Source organism: Phycodurus eques, chromosome 23 (genome assembly GCF_024500275.1).
Source record: "Phycodurus eques isolate BA_2022a chromosome 23, UOR_Pequ_1.1, whole genome shotgun sequence".
NCBI classification, from domain to species: domain Eukaryota; kingdom Metazoa; phylum Chordata; class Actinopteri; order Syngnathiformes; family Syngnathidae; genus Phycodurus; species Phycodurus eques.
Genome location: NC_084547.1, coordinates 6,202,980 through 6,229,274, shown reverse-complemented (window position 1 = coordinate 6,229,274; position 26,295 = coordinate 6,202,980). Strand labels below are relative to the sequence as shown.

General features: G+C 48.8%; 3 protein-coding genes and 1 long non-coding RNA gene across 4 annotated transcripts; 1 reads left to right on the top strand and 3 right to left on the bottom strand.

The window, feature by feature from the left end:
• The first annotated feature begins 806 nt into the window (after positions 1-806).
• Positions 807-9,958, top strand: si:dkey-183c6.8 (protein O-GlcNAcase). Its single transcript, XM_061669528.1, is given in 18 exon segments — positions 807-930; positions 2,041-2,092; positions 2,622-2,719; positions 2,789-2,919; positions 3,000-3,171; positions 3,239-3,337; positions 4,059-4,328; positions 4,503-4,589; positions 4,854-5,308; positions 5,495-5,669; positions 6,213-6,269; positions 6,341-6,426; positions 6,512-6,541; positions 6,543-6,617; positions 7,700-7,791; positions 7,861-8,044; positions 8,458-8,617; positions 8,682-9,958. Coding segments are annotated over 18 exon segments (2,400 nt in total). The 5' UTR covers positions 807-890; the 3' UTR covers positions 8,819-9,958.
• Positions 2,236-3,572, bottom strand: LOC133398005 (uncharacterized). The gene is made up of 4 exons (XR_009767735.1): positions 3,286-3,572; positions 3,009-3,160; positions 2,708-2,910; positions 2,236-2,405 (listed from the first exon to the last, which is right to left on the bottom strand). It is a non-coding gene; the product is annotated as an uncharacterized LOC133398005 (long non-coding RNA).
• A 51-nt stretch (positions 9,959-10,009) lies between the features above and the next one.
• si:dkey-183c6.7 (urea transporter 1) lies at positions 10,010-16,960 on the bottom strand. Its single transcript, XM_061669720.1, has 8 exons — positions 16,834-16,960; positions 16,216-16,405; positions 15,607-15,735; positions 15,343-15,532; positions 13,224-13,371; positions 11,235-11,369; positions 11,122-11,171; positions 10,010-10,222 (listed from the first exon to the last, which is right to left on the bottom strand). The coding sequence occupies exons 1-8, from the start codon at positions 16,958-16,960 to the stop codon at positions 10,010-10,012; spliced, it is 1,182 nt and encodes a 393-aa protein (XP_061525704.1).
• A 3,335-nt stretch (positions 16,961-20,295) lies between these two features.
• Positions 20,296-24,916, bottom strand: syt4 (synaptotagmin IV). The gene is made up of 5 exons (XM_061669635.1): positions 24,659-24,916; positions 22,905-23,497; positions 22,165-22,488; positions 21,567-21,687; positions 20,296-21,178 (listed from the first exon to the last, which is right to left on the bottom strand). The coding sequence occupies exons 1-5, from the start codon at positions 24,693-24,695 to the stop codon at positions 20,859-20,861; spliced, it is 1,395 nt and encodes a 464-aa protein (XP_061525619.1). The 5' UTR covers positions 24,696-24,916; the 3' UTR covers positions 20,296-20,858.
• Between the last annotated feature and the right edge of the window lie 1,379 nt (positions 24,917-26,295).

The following is a 26,295-nucleotide window of genomic DNA, read 5'->3' as shown; positions in this document are numbered from 1 at the left end:
ACTATATTGGATCAACAAAATGTCAAGCAAATACTTAAATATTGATGTGACCGAACAAAAACAAAAATGGTTTCAAAAAAACAAAAACTAATATTTAGTTGAAGAATGTGACACCTGGCTCTGTTGTTAATTGCTCTTGGGGGCCCTAATTGGGTCGGACGTGCAAAAGATTTTCAATGAGCGGGATCACAAAGTAATCTCATGCCTGGACGCTCCAACTACATGCTTACTAAGCGACACAACAACTTCCTTATCATTAACAAAGCTGCTCAAAGTCCAACATGATCGCATGGACGTGAAATGTGAACGTTTGCTCCCTCATGTTGCATTTAATCTGCTTGCTGGAATCAATAGGAGAAATATTTGATGTAGTTGAAGTTAGAACAGATGTAGCTGAAGTTTTGCATCGGTCCTACCTTGATGTTCTACAAGGAAAATGTCTCCGTTGAAACGATGAATGTCAATGTAAGCAGTTCGGAGCAGTTGCGAGTTCCGCACTTGTCAATCAAGCCGCGCCTCCTGGGGGAGAGTTTTTGTCACACATGGGGAGGAGTAAAACGTCAGGTGCATTATTGGATTTAGTTTTCATTTATTCCAATTTAAAATTCTGAAAGGTATTAATTCAACAATATGCGTGTTGAAATACAAAAATAAACAAGTCTGCAAACAGACATAAAGCAAGGCGACTGTGGAAAGTAGAAAGAACGAGCTTTTGCTGTGTGCGTGAACGCATCACCGGCGGTGAGCGTGGCGCTGAGAACCGAGGAGAGGATGAAGAAGGAGGAGGAGGAGGAGGAGGAGGAGGAGGAGGAGGAAGAAGCAGCATGAAGCGTCCAGCCGCCACCTAGGCTCAAACACGGCTTCCCTGGTTGTCTCGCAAGGGATGCAAGATGGAGGCGAACCAGCACTTTCTTTGCGGGGTGGTGGAAGGTAAGAGCGGTTGTCTTCAGCATCCTTCACCCATCACATCGTGTGATTGACTCCTTTCTCCCTCCTCCACCTTCTCCGTCCGTTTGACCTACATTTTGTGTGGGCACTTGATGCCGCGCGCATGTGAAGGTGTTTATTGGCCGACGAGTAGCCTTGCACCAAGATATCATCCGACCTGCGATATGTGGATGGGCTCACTCTGCTTCTATGGAAAGGCACTGGTGGCCGTGGATGTGATAGAAAGAGGGATACGGAGGCATTGAGGTGATAGTAACGATGATGCCGGTGCATACATTTGAAGATGACAAGGCTTCGTATGGATTGTGAGGGTTAGGGTTGATAATATCGTACTTAGCTCATTTAGGTACATGGGCGGAGGAGAATAGAAACAGCTTTCATTAGGATGGAGGCACACGCTGGTGACCAAATACAGGAGTGGCAAATTATATTTTTAAAACAATGCATTGATTTCCATCAATGCAGCCATCATACCATCAGCAGTAATTCCTAATCAGTCACGCAAACTGTTCATTAGGCTTTCATTCGGCTTCAACTGAAATAGATCGAGTAAATACGACCGACACTCGCCTTTGCGGTATCGTTCTACAGTCGGTAATTAGTTCTGCACACACAGCACTCCCCACCTGCCAGCAAGGAAGGAACTTCCAGACCCAAAGGTAAAATTAGTAGTGCGCCATTGTGTTTCTGAGTGACTTGCCGCTGGTCCGTGTTCTGCGTTCACGAAATACAGACATCGCAAAGGAAGGAGAGAAACACCGGAGATGCTCCCGTTTCTAAAAATAGCAGACGTTAGCCAGAGATGAATAATGTCGATGGTAAACACAGGATGAGCGCATGGGATGGATGAGCTTCACAGGGGCGATAGCGTTGACCACATTTTGGGAGGAATTGTTCATTCTCTCCAGTGAATGAGCACATTGGCACAGCGCCAAGCTACGGCGGTATGAAATGATGCAGCTTCATTGACCGTACATAACTGAGACTCTATTTTACGGTCCTGGACTGGAAACAAAACAAAAAAGACAACACATAGCATGTCCCGCCTCCAGGGCCTTCATTGCATTTATATCTTTTATCTTCCATCAATAGGTTTCTATGGGAGGCCATGGTCTATGGACCAGAGGAGATTTCTCTTCCAGTGGTAAGTGTGCCACCACTGTGTGTGCATAGTCGCTGTATATCTGTTGCTACATTTCCGCCATCCATTTGTTCTACATAAACCCACGAATGTCTGTTTACTGCTGTGTGGACACACACGTAGAAAGACTTCTGTCGCCGTGTCGGCGTAGCAGCAGCCAGGCGTGGAGTGGGCACTGCGGTTATTTATAGATCCACTTCTTTCGGCTCAAAAGTAGGCGGTATTCAGGGTTGCGTAAGTTTGGCATAGTGGGAACCGAGTGGAGATGGTGGATGGGTGCACAACATGTACCATCTGTCCAGGAAGCGCGGTCCGCCTACAACAGAAGCAAACAATTTATGTGTTTGTATGAATGATTTCTGTGTGCTAGTACCATGCCATTCATAACTCAGGAGGTCATTTCCAGTAAATTACCTGCAAGATCAATACAGTGCTGCTGCTACCTGACACGTATTGTCTCGCAGAGCATGGCAAAACTGCAGACAATATGAATTTTTGATATGCCGACATTCCTTCGCTTTCTCTGTGCAAGGATGCAGAATTGGGGTTTAAACACTTACCTGTATGGTCCAAAAGATGACCTGAAGCATAGATTGTTGTGGAGAGAAGTCTATTCACCTGAAGAGGAAGGTAAGAACCATTCGTCCTTCTGTCGAGTCCAGCTTCTTCTTCTCCCGTCTTCAAATGCTGTCCTCTCAGGTCAACTGCGCACTCTTATCACGGAGGCCCAATCGAGAGGCCTAAGGTTCGTTTACGCCCTCTCTCCCGGTCAGGACATCGTCTTCTCGTCCTCCTGTGACCTGACTCTCCTGAAACGCAAGCTGAGACAAGTAGGCAATACTTCACACACTTCAAATGCCTTCACACGCTTTGACTTTAGCAGCTCGTATCGTGTCGTGGATGCACGCAGGTGTCTGACCTCGGTTGCCAGGCCTTCGCCATCCTGTTCGACGACATCGATCACTCCTTGTGTCAGGCTGACAGTGAGGCCTTCTCTTCATTCGCACATGCTCAGGTCACCGTAACCAATGAGATTTACCGCTTCTTGGGGGAGCCGCCCGTCTTCCTGTTCTGCCCCACAGGTACGCACCGTGCGGAACTCTTTCAAAGCTTTACTCGTCAACAATGAACTTCCTCTCTCCCTTTTAGAGTACTGCAGTTCTCTGTGTTCCCCCAGCGTGCAGAAGTCTCCTTACCTGCAGACTGTTGGCGAGGACTTGCTTCCCAACATCACAGTAATATGGACAGGTGAGGCACCAGAATCGGTTACCAGCTTCTCAAGGCACCCGGGAATCACATCGACGGATTTCTCGGGGAACCCTTGAGAGACTGAAGACATAATGATGTTGGGAAAACACTAAAAGCACGCTACCAGGGACCTCAGGCAAAGGCCAGATGATCTCAGGGTCCTGTCCAGTCCTCTGTGTCTCACACCCAATTCAAGACTCTTGAACTCCAGTTTTTGGTGTCAAGAATTTGTGTACCTTGGAGCTGAAAAGTTGTCAAAGTCTGGGGAAAAAAAGGCTTATTCTGAACCTCAGAGCAACAAATTTATGAGCTTCTCCAGGGAGAGTCTGACGGACAATGGACAAACAATAACTTATGTACACACTATCATTTCGCACAATCCCATCTTCGCTAATTGGCCATTACTGGATAGGCTGATTTTGAATCGTGTCATAACTGGAAGCATATTTGGCTAATCTCTTGAGGTTTACTTCTTAATAGTATAGCATAGTATAGTATAATAGTAAGTACGACGAATTGTCTCGCTATGTTTCAGTCCTTGTGTTTACTGGTGTCCTGAATGCTTTCTTTGAAGTCTGTTTTCTCTTTAACTGAGTCACACATTCCCTAGTCTGATACAATTCAACTGATTGTAGCGCAATACGGGATTATTATTATTATCATGATCTTTTTTCAAAACTTCAGAGCCGCCTGCACTTGCGCTTCCCTCTGCGGCCTACAGGTAGCAAGGTCATCTCTCGGGAGCTTTGTGTGGAGCGCCTGGCCGAGGTGGAGTCCGTCCTGCAGCGCCCGCCGCTCATCTGGGACAACCTGCACGCCAACGACTACGACTCCCGCCGGCTCTTCCTGGGTCCATTCAAGGGCCGCGAGCCTTGGCTGAGACGCCACCTGAGGGGCCTTCTCCTCAATCCCAACTGCGAGTTTGAGGCCAACTACATCCCGCTGCACACGCTGGCAAGTTGGTACAGAGCTGGAAGCCAGGAGAGCAAAGGTGATGTTGCATAGATACAAGGCAAAAATAGTATATTTGGCAAATGCTTACTTGTGTCATTTGGGTGCTTCTGTGATTAGAAATTGTTTGGTGAAAACAATAAGGAAAGTGCAGAGGGATGATTCTGTCACCAAAGTACAGTTGTACAATAATGCAGTTGTTTCTATCCTCTAGATGAGGAGACAGATTATTGTCCCGACAGAGCTTTGTCTGCTGCATTACACGACTGGATGGAAGAACTCAACCAACCTCTCCAAGCAGGTACATATACTAGGGTATATATAGCGATTCCCAAATGCTGCGCCACAGGAAATGATCCAGATTCACTTCATTGGTCTGAAAATGATCCTTTTCAGAAAGTTATTGTTGACTATAAATGTATGGCTCAATAAATGTTGTGCAACACTGGTTTTCATGGACAAGTATTGGACCTTCAGGAACACCCTTTACAGCAGTGAAAGCCTTCGCTTTTCGGGCAAACCTATTGAAATGATGAAACATATGTACATATGAATTTGTTCCCAGGTCGGCAGCGCGCACGAGCAGATCAGCGCAGTTCCCGATCCAAAACCCCGGACGGATGCGACTGCACCGCCACCTTTCGAGGGAGCTCTGTGGTGGCCAAACTCCCCGTGTTCCCCCTCAACTCAAGCTCGCCCCCTCCCTCACCCACTAAGAGCAAAGGGGAGAGGGAGGTCCAAGAGGGCGGGAAACGGCAGCCGGGTCAAGCCAACAACCGAGCGCCGGCATCCAGGTCCGGCGCTCCTTCAGGGGGAGGCCGTGGACATAAGGCCCGTGGTCGAGGTCACTCCGGTGGGAAGGGCCTTCTGAGCGAATCCCAGGTGCGGCTGCTGGTGGGCCTCCATTATCTGCCTCACGAGCATGGCCCGTCGGCCCAGAAACTTCTCCAGGATCTCACCTGGCTCAAAAGCAACTGCCATCTGGTCTGTGCCAACAGCAAGAAGAGTTCACCTCACAAGGTTTGCAAGCCTTCTACAATGGGGGGTCCAAAAAATGTTCGCTGGGAGCCGTGCATGGGAAAAGGAAGGCTGCAAGGGCCATATTGAAGAAAACTCTTCATCTACCAGAGATTGAACACCCCTGTTCTACAGTCTTCTGTTTGGATCCAGTACGTGATCGTGGACTTAACGGGTGTGTGTCCACAGGTGGATGAATGGCGGGGTCGGGCCTCTGAGTTCCTGTCTCTGTGCGAAGACATTGCGCAGTTGCACTGCAGCGTGGTGGGCGGGGCCAACCGGGCTGTGCTGTATGACCTTTACCCTTATGTGTGGGACCTGAGGAACATGGCACTTGTGGCCAAGGCCTTCGTATGCTGGCTGGGTGAGGAACACACATAACAAGGAGAATACAGTGCTGCCTTGAGACAGGAGGTGAATTTGTTGTTGTTGAATTTGTTTGAAAATCAAAATAGTATTGGAAAATAGCACTGTATAATACTGCGTATAATACTAATGACAAATAGAATTCAACATTTCTTGCCACATTTCTTTCCTTCAATTCAATGGACATTCCTGCTGCTCCTTCTGGTGTGTGCGCCTTGGCCACCTGGAGGCAGTATAACACATATCCACAGAGATGGCGGTCACAACTCAGTTAATTTAAATCAGTTAGTAAAAATAGTAGTTCTTCAAAGAGGATGAAGAATATATGCCTGTAAGTAGCGTTATGTTGTCTGTCTACACGTTGCGCCGTCGTTTGTGTCCGTTGCTTAAAGGGTTAGAAGACTGACACCCCTCGTATTTCAAAAAACGTTCCAGCCGGGTCACTCGTATTTCAAGGTACCACTGTACAGTGTTGACAATAATAATAATAATAATACGACTGATAATAATAATAATAATAGCTGCTATATCTGTCACTCAGATGGTCGGGTCCTGAATGACAGCGCCACCTTGGCCTCCTGGAGGAATTGCTTCCACTGTGAGTTACCGGGGTCTTTAATTGTTATTATTCCCACAGTCAGACCAAAAAGTACAATTGATTTGAGATAGTGTGCGGGAAGACCGCAGGAACGGACGTGCTGCGAGAGGAGTCGGAGCCGTGGGCGTTTAAAGGAGGCGTATCCGGGGAAGTGCAGGTTTGTCGTTCGTTTGCTGACGTGAAATGACTCGCTTTGGTCCTACACTCAGCTCGTGTGTCGTGCATCTCGTGCATGAGCGCAGATGCTTCTCCCAATAGGCAGCAGCAGTGAAGCTCTTCACTCACCCTCCTCCTCTCTTCCCCACCTCGCGTCTCTACAACATCAGGCCCTACCGCAGTAAGGACAAGGTAGGGAGCTCACGCCGCTGGTTGCGATGGTCCCAATAGGGCCAATGTCTTGGTAAGATCCATGTTGAAGGGGAACGAAACTCAAAACTCTTTAAAGCAAGAATACATTGTATGTGCCAGCACTAGTCAAAACACAGTCATTGATCAATATTGCATTTGTGAATTCAACTGTAGAATGATTATTAATGATTATTATTAAGAATTGGGAGGTTATCAGTTACATAGCAGAATGATATCAAAACGCCAACCGGTTGAAAGTGATCGAAATAGCTTGAGAAGAAATCTATTTACTCTCTTGAGCACTCCACTGTCTGAGAAGTGTTGTAAAACTCCGCCTCTTCCCTCGCCCTGCGGAGCCGTACAGCATGAGAGTCGCCTCAAGATTGAGAGCCTGGATGATTTTTGGACGCTGAGTGAAAATAGTTTGGTGAGATACATTTGAGGAAGGTTGTTTTGTTAAAAAAAAAGCTGCAAAAGTAATTAAATGCAGATTGATTCCCTTCCAACGGAATACGATAGCACAATAAGGTATAATAGCTTAAATGATGTTTTACTAACTGATGCAAGATGGCATTTGTTTATTTTTCCATTTCCTGAAAAGTCGTCATTTTGGAGCTGCGAGGATTCCACCCGACAGTGACAATACGCAGCTTGTCGTTGCAGAATATTTACTCATAATAATAATGACTAATTCTGTATGTTTTTTGTTTTTTTTTTTTAGTAAATAAAGCTCCGTCCTAACTCGGAACTGGCAAATACTTTTCACATTTTCACATTTTTTCTAAACAATTGCGGCCCCGTAAGTGAGTACATGCAGGTAGATGTGATCAATGTATTTTTGGGAATACTTCAAGTAAACAGCAGCTTATAAAGAATATATGAACTTTCGAATTAAAACTGAAACTTTTGAACTCATTGGTCTGAAGACACCCTTACTGTTGATTCTTTCTTTTTTGTGTAAATTGAAAAAAGAAACTCCCTCTTTTGGGGTTTATCTGGCAACGCAAGTTTTTGTCGCGGTGGTCACTCGCTTTCTGCCCCCTACCTATTGTTCGGGAACATTATGATTTGGGCCGTCGCAGGTGGAGTTGTACCGGATGGTGCGTCAGCTTCACCTGAGGTCTCAGTGTGGCCAAGAGTCGGGTGCGTCTCATCCGGATGTCGTAGGAGACAGGTGCGGGTCACGTGATCTGGATCTGCACAGACACAGATAAGAGTCACAAGAGTCATTTTGCTTGTTTAGGTGCCTGGGAGCATGCCTGGCCTTGTGCCCCGAGTACAGCTTCATCTTGGAGGATGAGCTGGGCGTGTGCGGTTGCATTTTGGGCATCCTGGACGTCGGCTCTTTTGCCAAGAGGTGTCAGGCCAGCTGGTTGCCCGCCATGAGGGACAAGTACATGCCCAACGGAGGGCACGCAAACACGCAGGTGCGTACACGTGTGGGCGTGGAGGAGGTCGGATGCCGTGTGGGAGCAAAAATACAACACAAATATGTGACACGTGGGTGAAACACTGAGCCAAACCGCAATAAACAGTGTGCGACATCAACACGGGACTTGGCTTCATGCTAGCTGCCCATGCTGCGCGTCAAAGCGCACACTGATCCTCCTTCGTGTCCTCCACACTGCAAACATGACTCTGTAAGGCCTGCATAGCAAGGAGGTTTCAGCGTCAGTCCAGCGTCAAGAGAACAGCCGCAGTGGCAATGCAACGCTAGCATTAGCAATGCAAGCCCACGTTAGCCACAGCTGCTAGAGTGACGGTTTCAAAAAATACAGTATGACAAAAAAGTGTCACTCTTTTCAGTTGAGTGCATACGCGCTGTCTTTTTTTCACGCAGGACTTAATCAAGCTGATGGAGGAGGACCAGGGAGAGTATCCGGACTCGCTCCTCTGTCACTTCCCTTCCCAGCTGCATCTGGACAACCTGCCCGAGCCGGTGGACGTCAGCGTCAGCCGCACCCTGCTCGTCGCCCTCCTGGCGGCCCTCAAGGCCAACGGTGAGGACGGCCGCGTCTTCGGCGCTCGTCATCTCCTCCCGCTGACTCGGGTGCCTTCGCGCAGGTTCTCAGGGCGTGTTCTGCGAGGTTCAGCCCACCGACCGCCAGAGGCTGGAGTTCTTGACTAAACTGGGCTTCCTGGAGATCCTCAGAGGGGAAGCCAGGAGCAGAGAGGGCCTGCTGATGGCCAGGCTGCTTTGAGGACATCGTCTCTGACATGCACACGCTGAAAAAGTCACCTGAGTTCAAACACACGCACACCCACATGTCAAGACAAGCGTTCAGTAATGATGTACTTCTTTGCTTCATGGTCGATTTACAAAATCAAACACTGCCGAATGTTTTCATCTTTAGATGTCGTCTAAAGATGTCGAGACAAAAATAATCATAACGAGGTGGGAGCAGAGTGTTCGGATCAAGTCTGGATTGAAACTGGCTTTAATTCCACCCCAAACTGTAACGTGTGTCCTGCATCCAAATTAGGACGTCGTCTGCTAGCTCCTGGAGAATTTTACACGTGCTTAGTTTAGATGGGTGTTTATATGCATGAAACGTTGTGTGGCTATTCATAAAAATACATTAAAAAAAGACATGAAAAAGAAAGCTTTGATGTAAAAGTCACAGAGCTGTTTCAGCCGTGGTAGTTTTGAAGTCTTAGGGGAAAACATACTCCGAACGCTCGTGCATGTGAATGCAAACTACATAGGAATCATCACCCGCGCACACACAGAAATGTTTACATGGGCTTTTTCTGAATTCAACCTTGACATTTCACCACAGGCCAAACGAGCTGCCGTTGATGTCGCCTCCCTCGTGAAATTACAAAAATGACATCATCAAATGAGCAAAAACCTGCGGCAAGAAGCACAAACGACAGCACTCGCACTTCACCCTTCAACTCAACGTACGCACGAAGAATGGTCCTTCGCTCAACAGACAAAACGTTTGTTCAAGTATTTTGTATTCATACTTTGCTTTTGGTTGGTTTCTACAATTCACGCTCAACCAATCAACCAATCAATCAATTACAGACTGAAAAGCACTTTTGTATGTTTCTTATGACCAAACGCATCAACGCTTCATTTTTAAGAGAATAAAGTCCCACATCTGAAAGCATGTTGATTCAAAAGAAAAGAACTAAAAAGCACTGTGGCAGAAAAGCTCATAGGCGTAATTATAGAAGCCATTTTCAAATAAGTGGATGTGGGGCGTGTTTAGGCAATAATGCTGGGAAATATATTGAAAATCATCCACAGCGGCAGCATTGTGGGAAAAGAACGTGCGGTTATTCCTTCACTTGTGCACAATAATAATAATAATAATAATAATAATAAAAGTTGCCTTCAGTTGTCATCTCTTTTGTCTTCCGTGTGTAATTGCGATTCATCGCCTTCAGCAGATCGATGAGCAAAACGTCTCCAGCTCCACGTCGGTGCAGTTTCTTTCCGCAGCGCTGCCGGCTTCCCAGCGGCTGCGGGAGCGCAGGTTCCGCTCGGGGGCCTTGACCCGAGCCAGCGGGATTCGGTACGCGGACATACCGCCCGGCAGCAGCAGCAGCAGCGTAGCGGTCAGCGTGGCGGCCCAGCTGCACGCCGGCAGGCCCATCTGAGCGGCCGGGACCAGAGTCGCTCTCAGATCGGAAATAACGTCTCACGCGCACACCAAAATCTATCGCGTATACCAAAAACTCACACTCACTCAAACAACCTCTCTCATTCGCGTCCAACAATGTGTGAGATCTTTATCGTCGATGTGAGAGTCAAAAATTGGGTGTGAAAGGCAGCACGAAAACGGAAGCCATCTCAATTCTCAAATGCTGATTGGCTCTGCCATGTAATAAGCCCCTCCCTCGGCCTGTGGCCCAAAACGGAACTTGTAGCTCTCACGTGTACAATTTTGGGCTCTCACAGCTGAAAATGATTTTCTTTTGTTTCTCCCTGTGAGAGATTTGTGGTTTTAGTGAGAGGGTTTCTGTGGTGAGGAAGAAATCATTTTTGTGTGCGTACATTTCTTGTTGGATGTGAGACTTTTTTGCCAGTGTGACGTTTGGTAATGTGAGTGAGAGTTCATGTGTGCATGAGTTGTTGGGTGAGTGGGAGTTTTAATTGGTTAGTGTGAGAATTTTGGGGGTGGATGAGAGAACGTTTTGTACATGTGAGAGTTTGTTTTGGTGTGTGCGTGCACGTGTGAGTTTTGTTTGGGTGAGCGTGAGAGTTTTTGGGTGTGGATGAGAGAGAGTATTTTGACTGTGTGTGTGTGTGTGAAAGTTTTTTTGAGTGAGTGTGAGAATGTGTGCGAGTGAGAGTTTTGTCAGTGAGTGAGAGAGTTTTCTTCCTGGAATATGTGAGGTTTTTTTTAGGCATGAGTTTTTGTGAGTTCTTGACATGTTTTTGTTCATCGTGTCTCTCACATGCAAAAAAAAAAAAGGTGAACAAAAGCGATACTTCTAAATGGTATAAGTTTAAGACACACAGTGAACTTCCAAGGCAGTGAAGGGTACTTACAGCTCCCAGCAGATTGCTCAATGCGATGTCGACAAAAGCTGACAAGAAAGCTGAGAAAGACACAGCACACGTGAAGGCCTCAAGTGAAATTCGTGTGTGTGCGCGTGTCTTACCACTGGCGATGGCCAACAGGTGGGTCCTCCAACTGAAGCTGAAGAAAAGTCCTCCCACCGCCATGCAGCCCAGAGCTCCATTAAAGCCCGACAGACCCGAGTAGAGGCACTCGTGGCGCACGGCCATTGACAATCCTGCACACACACGCGCGCGCTCATGTTTACAATGGGGCCCTCACACACCACAAATGACAGTGCTAAAACAATCCACATGGGGGCACCATTACAAACACACGCATATATATATATATATATATATATATATATATATATTTTATTTTATTTTTTTAATATATATTTCATTATGATGTGTGAATGGATTTCAGTAGTGTGTATGAGAGTATTTGAGTAGTGATAAGTAATGGTGAATTTTGTCCCTCACGGCCCCTCGGATCCACATGTGCCCTCTGACACGCGCCCGATAACATGCAGCGTCGAACGGGCGCTGGGGAGGCTTGTTGATGCAGGTGCACCAGAGTCAGGCCGCTTGAGCGTTCCGCATTTTGCCTTCTCTTCAGCCAGCAGCAATATTTGGACTATCCATCCATCCATTGTCCGTACCGCTTCTCCTCACTAGGGTCGCGGGCGTGCCGGAACCTATCCCAGCTATTTTCGGGCGAGAGGCGGGGTACACCCTAAACTGGTCGCCAGCCATTCGCAGGGCACATACAAATTGGATTTGCATTACTAAACAAAATACCATGCACATGTGAGGTGCACATATGTTTGGGTCGCCATTCTTACATTCTACTGTAGTATCTGCGACTTTTGAACATGTATAGCGTTAAAAGGCGTGGCCTGGCCTGGTGAGCGACGTGGGCGTCAGCCCATGAAAGTGCAGCGTTAACTGTTAACTGGCTAATCAGTTTGCCAGTCTGGGTGTTGAGTTACTCGGCGCGAGTTTTATTCGAGTCCTTGGATGTTTCGTTGCAGTTCTAATTGATGCCCACCCCAAAAAGGGTCGTAATTGCCTACAGACGCCACAAGATGGTGGCAAAGTTGTTTTTATATATTAGACAAAGCTATGTTTGGCTCAATGAAGACGCAATTTACTTCCTGGGCCCCAAGATGCCACAAGATTGCACCAACGGGGTTGGCTGTAATGATATCTTCTGCCATATAGTGGACGATTTTTTAAATTGTTCACTGGCATAGTGAGGATAAGCTGTATGAAAAATGGATGGATGGATATTTGTGGTGAATGAGTCCGCATTTTTGCACCAATGAAATGCAAGTGGATCATTTCCTTACCGTTTCTGTGGAACAAAACACAGCGGCCCTGCTTTCCTCTGGCATGTTCCGCCCGCTTCCTTATCATTCTCCTCCACTAAACTAACCTCGGCCTTCTCGCTTCGTCGTCCGACCCTCGGTTCCCCCAGAGGATCATTCAAGACTAATGAGAAACTAGCGGCTAACAGGGCATCACGGTAAAAGGGAAAAGTCTCATGAATGCATTTCATCGAGTAAACGTGTTAGTTTGAAGCTGAGAGGAGTAAAAGACTCAACGACTGTGACAGCGCTAAAAATGTCCCTCGACAAAATGTAAGCAGAAGCATTTGACATTCGGCTGTGCTGCTTCATCCTGCACGTTTGCACCCCGACACTCTCGGCTGGCACGGGTGTCGCTTTTTAAAACCGCAGCGCCACGTGACTCATTGCCGCAAACGAATAACTCGCTGCAACTTTGACTCTTTTTCGCAGACAGGCGGCGAGACGCCTAAAAGAAAACGAGGCCGCTTCAGGCCTGCGTGACTTTAATCGACAACTCGGCTAATTGCTTGGAGTTTTTCGCCGTCGCCTGTGGGCAATGGTAGCTTCTTTCCGTTTTACAGTTTGGCCTTTTACATTTGCTCAGTGTAACAGTAATAAGGAAATTGGCCAAGCGGGCTGGCAAACGTGTGATTCCAAAAGTTTTCAAACTCCCACTCCACTTTAGATAATCCGGGCTCAGGATTCCAAATATCCGACCCGTCTCCACTCGACACTCACCGGCCAGAGTTCCAACCGCCGAGCCCAGCAGAGCGTGGACGGCCTGCAGGGGGGAGTAAAGGCAGAGTCCGGCCAGAATGAGCAGCGACGGACCCAGAGAACCGCAGGCGAAGATCTGGCCCACGCCGAGAGGGACACCTTGCAACACCTGCGCACCACAGAGCATCATTGGGATGATGTTGAAAGAAAAAAAAGACAAAAAAAAAAGGTCGCTCTTTTCCCCAACTGGAAGTGTGCAGAGGGCGCACACGCTTGTCATGTGAATTCAGAGATGTCTTTGTTTATATATTTGAAGATAATTGCTGAAAACCTGTGCACAGACTGAAAACTACCGTGTGTAGTACTGAACTGTGGAGATATAGCGTAACCGCTTTTCAACATTACAGTTTCCCAATTTTTGGGGGGCTTGGCTAAAACAGCACCACCTGATGCACTGTGGAGTCCGGTACGACATAAGAACTTGACCACCTTTGTTCTCATCATCTTTCTCATCATCTTCCCTTCGGATAGGTCTGCTCCGCACTTTAGAGTGCCTCATTGTCGGCCATGAGCGTACGCACGTCACGCCAAGAACTACGGAATAGCGAGGATTTTTGTTTTTTAAAGTCCAACTTGAAGGGGCTTCGGACCGGCGTCTGAGTTTTAGAGTGCCTCGTTGTTGGTCGTGAGCGCACGCGCATCACGGAGAGAAGGCGGAAGTTCAACATGACAACCAGCGTGCGGAGCGGGGCTTCGCGCTGGCGTGGCCGCTTTAGAGCGAGCGCCTCGTTGTTGCGGCGGGAAAAAGCCGGTGGGATATATCTCAGCCACCGGAGGTTTTGAGCCGATACGTTTTTGCAGCTCAAACACGTATTGACCGCATGAGCAGGCATTCCAAACATTTGCTTCTATGCTTCCTCAGTAGACTCAGCAGAATGCCTGTGTAAAAAAAAGACTGGTCGGGCAGAAATACATTCATTTGCTTGACACAATTGCAGTGGATACAATATAACATTTTGATAGCCACTGGCCGCGCGCAGTTTCCACAACAGATGCCTTACACTGACTCTGTTCCACACGGTTTGGATTTCGTACACTGCTGTTGAGCAGCCATCTTGGGCAGAGTGCAAGATGAAGAAATGAAATATAAATGGGCTGCGCGGCAGGAGCGCGGCGGCGGAGGAGGAGGAGGACGACCGTGAAATGAAAGTGAGAGATAAAAAGAGGACAGGGAAGAAGAGGAAATGACTGAGAAGGGAAGGAGGCGTTAGATGACTTCAGATAGCGGAGCACAGCGCTGGAAAAGGCTTGCAAACTGCACGGACGTGGACGGGAGCGTGAGGGAGCAATCAGACGGCAGCTGGTGATAAAGTGATGGAGAAGGGTGGGGGACAACTTGAGAGAGGCCATTTCGATGCTTTCGATGATTCCTCTGGAGGGAACCGAGGAACCACAGGAAGGACGTGACGAGGCAGACGTGATTGCTAATGAGATGCTAAAAAATGCAGATGTGAGGAACCAAGAGTGAAACATCAAGAGGAGCATCTTGACGCTAATTTCGGACACCAACGGCAGGTGTGGCTTTTTTTCCGCCTCTATGTGTTGCCGTGTCTTTCTTATCTGCGCAGTCGCGCTGGCCCGTGCAGAGTTCAAATTGGCTCACAATAACGTCGTCAACTTGTTTTCCATTCGCGGCTTGGTTGCGAAGAGCAAGTTTAACTCGCTACACACTGCGCACGTGAATATATTTCATAATTGGCATCGCTTGTGAGTAGGATGGATATTGTACGATTGTGTTTTTGTATAGTGTTGAAGGTACTAAAAGTACCAAATGCGCGGCCCGCCACGGGAAACTCTTAATCAAGTTCCAGTTATTGAAAAGAGTTTGGCGTGACAAACGATCGTCGCGCAGCAGCTCCGTCGGTGGCCGTTGCTAGGTAACCGCTGAGTCAGAGCGGGCTGGCCATATTGTTCTCGAGCACGACGGGGCCGCTCGTTGTATCGCTTCAAACGTTCTCGAGGGATACTGTAAAAAGCCGAGGAAAACAAATATCTGCGATGTACGATGGACCAGGAAATACCGCAGCGGGGGAACACTGTACTCGGAAAGGTCCAATAAATCCGATAAAATAATGAGTACCTCCGCCGCACTGAGCGCTGTCACGTTGGGCGGCGCCGAGCTCGGCGGTACAGCGAGGCGGTGCGGGAAGTAGGGGTTATCTGGGCCCGTGCACAGGAAGTAGAGGACGATGACCACGTTGAAGGGAAAGACCGCAACCGGCACGTCCCAGCGGTCCAGCACTGACGACAGACCGCTGAAGAAGAAGACACTAAAGGGGGGGAAAGAATTCAGCTGGCGCGAGAAACGCCGTTTAGCGTTTCTCAACACGTGCGCCTGTCTCACCTCGCAGCCGAGCCCAAGCAAGCCGGCAGCAGCAGCCACCAGTACCAGTCTCCGGCGCTGTTGAACGCTCCCATCAGCAGGGACACCAACATGCCGTTGAAGCCGTGAAGTCCTCCCCACACCTCTGCACTGCGCACACACCATGACAGTCCTGGACCAAAAGTGTCACCAATATATGCCAGAGGTGCTGGAATCAAGTCACACGGCAGACGGCGTTTCAACAATCTGCTTCGGCGACCGCCGAACGCTTTCTGGCGTGTTCAATATGTGTGGCCGCGTAGCTTCGTTACACGATAGAAAGCCATTCCAGAGCAACTGATAGCTGATCAAACTTCAACTCGTTTTGAGGCGACAATCAAGTTTTAGACAACACGAACGCTTCGGGTCCGTTAACAGCTAACTAAGACTGAAATAGCTGATATGTTGTGACTGAACAAGACTGTAATGTATTGTATTGACTTGATTTTTGCCACAACAACTTTGAAATGTGACGTTTAAGGTTACGACTTGGTTACGACTTACGGCATACAGTGTGTAACTTACTCCCACCCCTGGAATATCCTGAAAAAGAAAAGCAACCAAACTCGCGTCAGCGGACGTGGCTTCAACCTGTCTTGTCCTAAGATGACCGCTACGAGCGTCGAGGTCAGCAGGCCCGCCGTGCCCAGCAGGCCTTGCCAGGGGGAGGCCCAGTAGACTGCGACCAGCATGAGAGCGCCACTCAGCGGGTTGTTGGCTAAAATCACCCGCGTCACCCCTCGGAGGGCCCACACGGCCAGCTGCAGCGCGAACCGCTTGTCTGGGAAAACGCGCACAATCAACAAGCAGATTAGACAGAGAAGTTTTAAATGCCAGGAGCTGGCGCTTGTTAGGCTGGCACAAGACACAGCATCAACATTTGCCACGACACGACAGCCGGCCTGACTTTTTCATGATTTTGAAGCCTCATTGTACATACTATTTTTATTTTTTAAAAGTCATGTTTGAAACAACGCTCTTCTCTGGGCTGTGTCAAATGTACAAAACATATTTGTTCTCACTGTACAGGGACTTTAATGCTCCCTGGTTCGCATGTCCCCATGTCGCTGCTGTCCCTGTTTTCACCCCCCGCTTTATAAGGGCCACCAAAGAAATGTCAAGTCTCCACACAGCTGAAAGATCTCGCAAGCATCGGCACTTGCCGACTTCCCGCCACTGTAATACGGCGAAGGTGGTGAGTTTCCGTGCCTCGCATGTACTCATCCAAGCGCTCCATGTCCCCAGTCAGCGCCGACAGACTGCCGACGGCACGGCCTCTGTCGCCGGCTCCTTTCCCGCCGGCGTCCCCGACGTCCGCCTTGCTGTCCGTCCGCATGGCTGCGAGTTCTCCCTTCTCTCCTTGGCGCCTCAACTCTTTCAGCCTCCGAGTTCAGCCCCCCGCCAACCCCTCTCACCCCGGCGCCGGCCGGCCGATGACTTATAAACCGGTCGACCGGGCAACGCACGGACTCCGCTCGGGACGCGCCGCAGAGGAGCAAAGTTCAAGCCTGCCCGTGCGTGTGTCACAGCCACCTCATCACCGATTGCTTATTTAGGATACTCATCCACCTTTTTTACGGCACCGGTGTTTGTCTCTGCTTCATTTGCAAAGCTATTAGCGGGCAATGTTTATTCAAAAGGTGCAATACGTAACCCTCCGCCTCCGCTTCTGCTGAGGACGACGAGCGGTCGTTTGACTTTGTTTCCACGGCGATGAACTTTTGTTAGCGCATCCGTATCTCGTTTTATCTCGGGTGAGCTTCTTCGATGAAAATAAGGAAAGTGGCGAAGCCGACAAGCCGGTCTAACGTTGATCCGCAGCAATATTTGAATAGTTGAAGTTGCCGAGAGCTGCTGAATGTTAATATAAGCAAATGATTTGAGATATCGAAAAAAGCAAACATCCAGAACACACAGAATGTCGTTGACTCGGAAAACCCTAGCTAAATTCCCTCTGTGCGGAGCATTTTTATTCCAGAACGAATTCACATAAAAGTTCACAATATTGCTCCTGAGGTCCATCAGGCAAGCTGCTAAATGTAACCGGTCGCAGCACAGCAAATGTTGACAGCAAGTGGAGGGGTACCATGTTGGAGGCCTGGCATTTAAAAAAAAAAAAAGCATGTCTGAGCTGACTGATTGGTTAGGCTGGAGAAGAGGGGGTGGGGATCCGTGTTGATTGACAGTCGGACTGAGCAATGGGGCCACGCGGAGGCCGAACAGGCAAGAAAAAGAAGAGAAACTAGGCTTCCGCGATACGTTGCTCCCAACGGGGCAGCGTATTTTCATGTGGATGAGCCTTAGAGTTCAAGCGACAAGCGGGACTGAGTCATTATTATTTTTCTGATGGACTAAAATAGACCGATCCACTCGGTGCGCGCGTGTGCGTGCGTGTGTGTGTGACATTCAGGGGTCAAGAGAAACATGACACAACATGACAACGGCACAGGTGACGAATGGATGCTTGCTCGGCTGAGAGGCCAAAGGTGAGGAATGGAAGTCACATGACACGACGGACGGAGTTTTAAAAAAAACGTTTCTTTTCCTCCTTCCTCCCGTCATGATTGGCGCGAGGTTGGAGGAAGGTTGGCGACACACAGAAACTTTGGAACGCTTTGGAAAGGAGACTTCCCCTCTGCGCTCGATAAATGTTCGACATCAACTCGATGCTGTAAAGAACCGGAACCGCTTCCTCCTTGTCCTCCATTTGTTGCCCTCGCTTTCACTTCACTCCCTCCCATGGAAAGGCTCTGTTGCCATGGCAGCAGAGGTCGGGCCTTGTTTGTTTGTGCCAACGCACACACACACACACACACAAGAATGATTACTCCAGAACAAAATCATGTTTTGTGTGTGTCCTCTTCGTAGCGCCAGTGGCCTGGGTACCGTTGCCATGGCGACCCCTATGATTTCTTACACCGGGGCCGCCATCGGATGATTCCGTTTCTCAGCGCGCTCACGTCGAGATGGATGGCGGCTGCCACTTTGCTGAAGGATGTTGAGGGTTGGCTACGTAACGTGCGGGTGCGAGGGTGAAAAGAAAGTCAAGCGTGGAGAACATTTCCACGATGACTCATCCACTCTGTACCCAGCATGCGCCAACTTTGTGCAGACCGACACGATTAATGGTTCGGAGGCAGCGCACGGCGGCAGATTATAAATACGGAATGAATTTCGCTTTGCTCTTAGCTGTTCATTTTTCGGTTCTTATGTGTTACCATGTGAATCGAATCTTCCCGAAGCTTTAAGAATCAGTCGTGCTAACCTCCGCCCCAAATATGCTCGAATGTGTATTTTAATGAGAGAAGAAAAAAGAAGAAAATTGCTCTCCATAATATTGTATAATATTGCAAAAAAAACGCAATGGAATTAAAATGAATGAAAGAGTTGGATATTGTGCTGCTCCTTTGGGTGTGCCCACCTTGGCCACCTGGAGGCGCTACAAGACAGATAGAAGGACATCATGCTCATTCAACTGTTTGAAGTCCTCTCATCTTCGCCGTTCTTTGCAGAGGATGAAGAATATATGACTGTGGAGTGCAAATGTATTTTTGTTTCGAAAAACGAACGTTGGTGTTTTCTGGAGGGGCTGCAATGGATTAATTGCATTTGTGTTCCTTTCATTGGGACAACATGATACACGCATGCACGACCCGCCACTGAGCAGCAAAATAAAAACAAAGTTGTTTTTTTTTTGTTTTTTTTTATCATAACTTGCTCTGTTTAATTTGAGGGTACTTACAATTACATTTCAGCTGTCTTTGTGCTCACAGTCAAGGGGACAAAACACAGACAGGAAACATTGCACACGCGCACACACACACGCGCACACACACACACACACACACACATCTACGACGCAAACATTGTCACCGGTGGCGCGTCGATGCATCGCCGCAGCACAAGCTCAAACCACCTCATTTAGGCTTGATATGAAATAGCACTTAAAAAACATGTTCCACAAGTCCACCCAGAGGAGGGAAAAAAAAAAAAGAAATCTAAATGAAATCTACAAATTTGTTCATTCCAATGAATAAATGTCACATTTTCAGCTGTTTTTCGGGTTTTGGTCAGAAGGCGGAGCTCAATTTAAAGAGGAAGCGATGAAGAGACCTTGAAGCACAGGGTTACCATGACAACCTGACGGACGTAACCAGGCGACGGTCTTTGAGCTCATTTGAAGCTCCAAGGGATTTCGAAAATATTCGCTCGCCTGGCTTGACCGGATTGCGGTTTGACGTGACATCCTATTCCTAATCCACGAGGTCGGATATGAGGGCGGTCCAGCAGATCTTGTGGGAGGGATATCCACAAGATTTAGGAGCGCGTCTATAAAATTCTTCACATAATTTGGGATACTTTGTCCAATTTAACCCTATGGATTAAGAACGGGATGTCATCGCTGTTGAGCGGAAACCTCGTATCTCCGAGTATCGTCGGTTTCATATTTTTTACAAATCGATCGGTGTGTTATTTGTATGCGTTATTAACCGGTTTAATTTGAAAACCGCTTGAGAACAAATCTATAAACTCTTGAACTGTCTGAGAAGGGCCGTAAAACTCCGCCCCTCCCTCCGTCGTGCGACTTCATGTCTCCTCAAGTTGGAAAGTCTGGATGTTTTGTCGACAATAACCTCGGGAAATAATAATAGCAGTCGGAAAAATCAGAAGAAGAATGATACTTTTTATGTGTAGGCACCTTTCTGAGCGTCCAAGGTCACCATACAAAGCAAATAAAAACAAGAAAGTCACAACAACAGCAAAAATGCAGAGAATAAATGCATACAGATATAAAAACAAAATAAAAAGTGAGTGGAAAAAAGTTAGCTTAGCCATATTTGAGTAAGCCCGTCGTGATAAAAATGAATCGTTGAAGACGTTTGCAGTCCGTTTCCCCTCCGCCCTTTTAAAGTAACGATTTTGGAGATACGACGATTCCGGCCGACCGCAGACAGCAGCTAAGCGAATCCTTTTTTCGGCTGGCAACACCAAGCGATGCCTTGTAACTTGGGGCACTTGCAAGTCAACGATCGCGCTGTAACTTCCAAGATGAGCGAGCCATGGATTGATTGATTGATTGATCGATTGATTGATTGATCGGTCGGTCGGTCGATGACATCACGTCCCTCCCTGCCCGATGGTCCGATGGCTAGCCGGACCCCGAATCGCGCCTTCTCCATTCAGTCGCTCCATCGTTTGAACCGGACGGGACATCCGACACGCATCCCGCCATCTTAATCCTCAGACATGGCGTGCCACTTGGCGATCTGGCGGCGCGGGTGCTCGCAGATCTCCCGCCAGTGCTCGCCGGCGGTGCCCGCCGCCGTCGTGCCCATCAGCAGCCGCCTGAGGACCGGCTTCGGGCAGCGGGAGTCGCCCGCGTCCGAGTCCATCAGCAGCAGCTCCACGCTGGTGTTTCTCAGGCCCTCGTCGGAGGGCAGGTCAAAGGTCAAGCGCTGGTTGAAGACGGGGTTGGGGGCGCACTTCTTCACGTGGGTCTTCTTCTTGCACACACGCTTCTTCCCGTGATACAGATTGACTTTCACATACGGATCTGTGCAGGGAGCACCGGAAAAACATCAAGCGTGCGGTGTCAAACTGGAACAGCATTATTGCGAAATCACCCCTTCAAATTGTTTTACAACCAACTTACATATCAAATATATAAACTTTCAATTGGTATCTTTTCGTATGATTACGTTGATTTGCCTTCCTTGTCATTGTTAACCCTTTTTTTTTAATCAATATCTCTGAAGTTGAGTCTCTCGGTCTGTTACTAAAATCCTTTTTGCTAGAAGAAAAAGAAAGAAATGACTCAGCAGAAATGCCAATATCAAAGAAATTGTTCTAACTATGGGTAGACCGAATGCAATTCCTCACTTTTTTGAAAAATATATATCTATATCTTAATTAACATGACAACGAATTTCCAATAGGCGCACCTGTGGGTCCGCTGTTGTCGTTGCTGGGCAGGTGGCGGGCCTTGAGGACCACCACGGTCAGCGTGTTGGTGGCGGACTGGTAACACAAGGAGAGCAGCAGCTCACCTCGGCCCGACGACTTCTGTGACGACGCCAGCAAGCACAAAGATCACTTGCTAAGATATCACACCTTTACAAGAACTCCATCCCATCCATCCGTCCAGTTGCTGTCGCGCTCATCCTCGCTCGGGTCACCTGAACCGGTCGCCGGCCAATCGCGGGGCACATAGAAACGAACAACCATCGGCACTCACTTTCACACCTACGGGCAATTTTGAGTCTTCGATCAACCTACCACGCATGTTTCGGGGATGTGGGAGGAAAGCGGAGTGCCGCGAATTCCAATCCACAAGTTGTAATTTTATGAGAAGAAAGAAAAGTCATCATTTTGCAACATTGTTCGGAGAATAAAGATGGGATTGAGGAAAGTTTGAAATGATGAGAAAACGATGCAGGTTGGGCTTTTTCAAAAATACAGAAGAAACTTCGCCGGAGGGAGCCCACACGTCAAGAATCCCAGTATCGAGCGATCCCCGCACCCACTTCGTCCACTCCTCACCTTGACATTCTTCTTGACGATCTCCCGGCTCATCAGCACGCGGCCTTCGGACAGGTCGATTCCCGACAGCGGGACGAGGGTCTCGCCGATGATCTCATCCCGGGAGAATCTGTCAAAGCTGAGCACCGTGAACTGGAGAGCCAGCTCCGACACTCTGGCCAGCGGAATTCCGTAGAAGCTGAAGGTTTCGTCGAAGGTCGGGTCCAGAGTCTTCCTCAGGACTCTGGTCTTCACCCGGTGCTTCTTCTCCGGGAGCAGGGCCAGCTTGATGTAGGGGTCCGACGTCAGGGACCGCTCGTCGGTCGGGCTCAGGCCGTGGGCTTCCTGGAGTCAAATCGACCGGTCACAGATTTGGGAAGCTCTTCGTGTACGCAAATAAAAACAGAACACCGAGCAGACGTTTTGGGACGGAGCAGCTCAGAGAGGTAAGGCGGGCCGAAACCATTTCGAGATTTCAAAACAAATACAATCTTAAACTCGAAAGTGCACAGGCGGCCAATAGAGGAGTTAGATTCTCCCTCCTACGTGTCCCAGTTAAGAGGCAACCTACTGGAGACGTTTGAGGGAGGACTGGCTGACTCCAAAGCCAAGCGCATGGATTACTGTTTCAAAGGGCCGCTTGGGCTTCACATCTACAATTACAGTAGCGTCATGAAATAATAAGACATTAAAAACCAAGTAGCCGCACGCACTTGATTTATTTGACACCTGCAATTTAGACAAAGGGAACATGTCGATACCTTAATGTGGACAATGAAGGCCTTCTTCTCCGGTTGGTACTCCAAGGCAAAGTGGAGCGTGCCTAGCCTCCCCTCCCTGTCGTCCACAGCCGGGGTCGGGGCCCGGCTGGAGACGGCGGCGGACGGCGAGGGGAGGTCCCGGCGGTCCGTCGCGCCGGGCTGGGCCAAGCCGGCGTGCGGCGAGGGCAGCTCCAAGTCGGGCGAGCTGCGCACCTTGTGGTGGCGAAAGGGTTTGGTCGGGAAGTTGCCGTTGAGGTCCCGTTGTTCCAGGTCCAGATGGAGAGCCGGTCTGGAGCCGCCGGGACTCGACGCCGGCTCGGGACCGGCCGCGGGCGTGGCGGCGGCGTGGCAGTTGCCATTAACGTCCGTTTTATCGGCTTCGTTGGTTGCCACGCCGGCGGCGGAGGCAAACCTCTTCTTGCCGCTGAGGCTTTCCGGATAGATGTCGACACCTTTGAGCATGTGCACAAACTTGTACGGGGGCGTCTTCTGGCTTTTGGTGTTTTTGCGTTGGCAGCAGATCCACGAAAAGGCCGACACGGCGAAGATCAGGCCGAAGACGCTCACCACCGCGACGCCTGCCGGGACCGCCGCTGGACAGCGGCACAAAGAAGGGAACAGAAGCCATGAAAAACGGCGCGATTGTGTTCCCAACTCATCATCTTCATCAAACCAACGAGACAATGTAATTGTCAAGGCCCTGACACCCGTTTCATTTGCCGCCACGTCCCTCACGACAGGACGCACGGAAATGTCTCAAAAGCAATGAAAAAGCACCGGAAGCCGGCCATTTTGGTTTGAAGCAGCCATTTTCGGCAAATTCCAGGAGGTCACCCGTTGTGAGCGCCCATCGGAATCCAGCTTTCCAAGACAACATTGCCAAATCTTTGCGCCTTCGCCATTCGATGATCAACTTGGAGGATTTGCCATGCAAAAGGGTTGTGCGTTATCGAACCCTGCTACGAGCAAAGCAAATGTTTTGGGAGAGATGTGTTTAACACGGAAGCATGAGGGCTTAAGTAAAAAAAAAAAAAAAAAAAAAAAGATGATTCTTTTTTCAAAAAAAAGAGGGCTTTACGTAACACGCAATAAGGATTTCTTCCCATCTGCGAGCACCAGAGAGCTTTGCGTCCGCCGGCGTCCGAGTGCGATTGAACAGAACGACGGGCAGACGCTTCCATTTCTGGCGGTGGGGAACGCTGCTCTCGGACGGGACGGAAAGGACTGACGAAATACCAGAAATGTGTATTTTGCATACATTTCCACATGATTTCTTTCATATCTGGAATGTTTGTTGATTAGCTGCCCCGCCCTAATGCGTTGAGCGTGCATTTAAAGCCCAGCAATAACCGCCTACATGGACACGGTGGAGACTTTTTCTTTGTATTTAAACCCTTTACTTTCATTGCATACCTTCACTGATTGATTTTATGAAGCGGTTCTGATCTCACCGACGCAATTATTTCCTATTTCTCTGGTTATGATATTCATTTTTTGTCTTGATACTGTGCAATGAATAAGAAAACGATATTTGGAAGAAAAAAAAAAAAGAAACGATTTGAGCACCGAACCAAATGACTGCTTTGTCTGCGTTGTTGTTTCCCGAGAGCCTGATTGTTGTATTACGTCCGCGACCTCTTCTCTTGCGCTCAAGCCGTTTTGACGTCCGAACAAAACGCGTGAGGCACTCATCGATGTAAGATGAAGTGACGGTCGCCGGGTGTGGCACCAGGTCCAAAAGGAAGCAGACTCACCGGGCTGGGCTCCGTCCTCCAGCGTCACGGGCGCCATGGTCGCTATCCGAGGTGCTGAATCCCTTTTTCCTTGGAAGCGGATTCCTCAAAATAACGAATTCGGACGAGGAGGCTGGAAGCCGGAGTCAATAATTCAAAGCAGGACGAAGGAGGTTGTTGTTTTGTTCTGGTCTCGCTGCTCTGCTGCTCCCGTCCTCTGCGTGTGTGTGTGCGTGTGCGCACGCCACACCGCGCCCTTCCTCCTCCCCTCATCCTCGTCATCCCCCTCCCTCCATCCGCATGAGCTCATGGGCGTGCTGACGCAGCGCTGACGAAGGCTGCGTGTCGTTTCGGGCTCCTTTGCTTCTGTCATCTTGTGACCGCGCGTACACCGGCCCTAAAATGAGTGATTTAGTCCAATGTATGTATTTTTGTTCATCTATCTGTGCCTGTGACCTACAGTGACAAATTGAACAACGAAATGCTCCTCCACTCGACGGCAGAAACAACCTGTGCATCCAGTTTTCATGACACATTTTCTTCGTACACGTATATACGGAGGCCGACTTAAGGTTGGGAAAACACTGACGGAGACAACGCAAAGTCCCATTTTATTACATCATCCTTGCTGACTTCTGGTGTTCGCCAAGTCGAACGCAGCCTTCAGGCATTCATGGAAATTCCAAATAGTTCGTGTCAGCTTGTACATATCGACTTTTCGATATCTGGCGATATTTTGTGTTGATCATTTTTCCACGTGGACCGTTACTGGTTAACGGCGAGCCAGTTGATAGCCAGCGGCCGAGTCGACGCTCTCGTTCCGTCACTCGACGGGCCAGGACCCGCCTTTTGAAGCCACGAACATTTAAAGTCACAGATACGACAGTGTAGAACGTGAGGACGGCGACCCCAAGTGGACAAAAATAATACCTGCACCTCACATGCATATTATGTGTTGGTACTCGGTAGAAAGCCTTAAAATATCCATCCATCCATCCATTTTCTGAGCCCGCGACCCGCGTGAGGGTCATGCCGGAGCCTATCCCGGCTGTCATCGGGCAGGAGGCGGGGTACGCCCCGGACCGGTTGCCAGCCAATCGCAGGGCACATACAAACAAACAACCATTCGCACCTACGGGCAATTTAGAGTCTCCAATGAATGCATCTTTTTGGGATGCGGGAGGAAAGCCACGCAGGCACGGGGAGAAGGTGCAAACTCCACACGGGCGGGGCCGGGGATCGAACCCGGGTCCGCAGAACTGTGAGGCTGACGCTCTAACCGGTCGCCCGCCGTGCCGCCGCCTTAAAATATATGCTATAGAAATAATATAAATACAACGACTATTTTCATATATATTTCTTGTTTTTTTGGTTTATTCCTTGTATGAATGAATTTGCTTTGTTTTGCGTCATGCGTCTCCCTTACACTTACTGGAATGTGAACGTGTCGATAACATCCCAGCGCCTATTGTGGCGGTTTTGACGATACGATTTTGTTTGGTAAATCTGAGCCGATAAGACGAACTAGGGCGGGACAAAAGAACACACTGACTAAGCCCTGTAAAGACGCAAAGGCAAAGGGGACGCGCACCTTCTGTTTGCTCTGCACAGAACGCGTTGGAGTTTCGGGTGAAACGAAAGTTTGCTTTTTGGGAGGG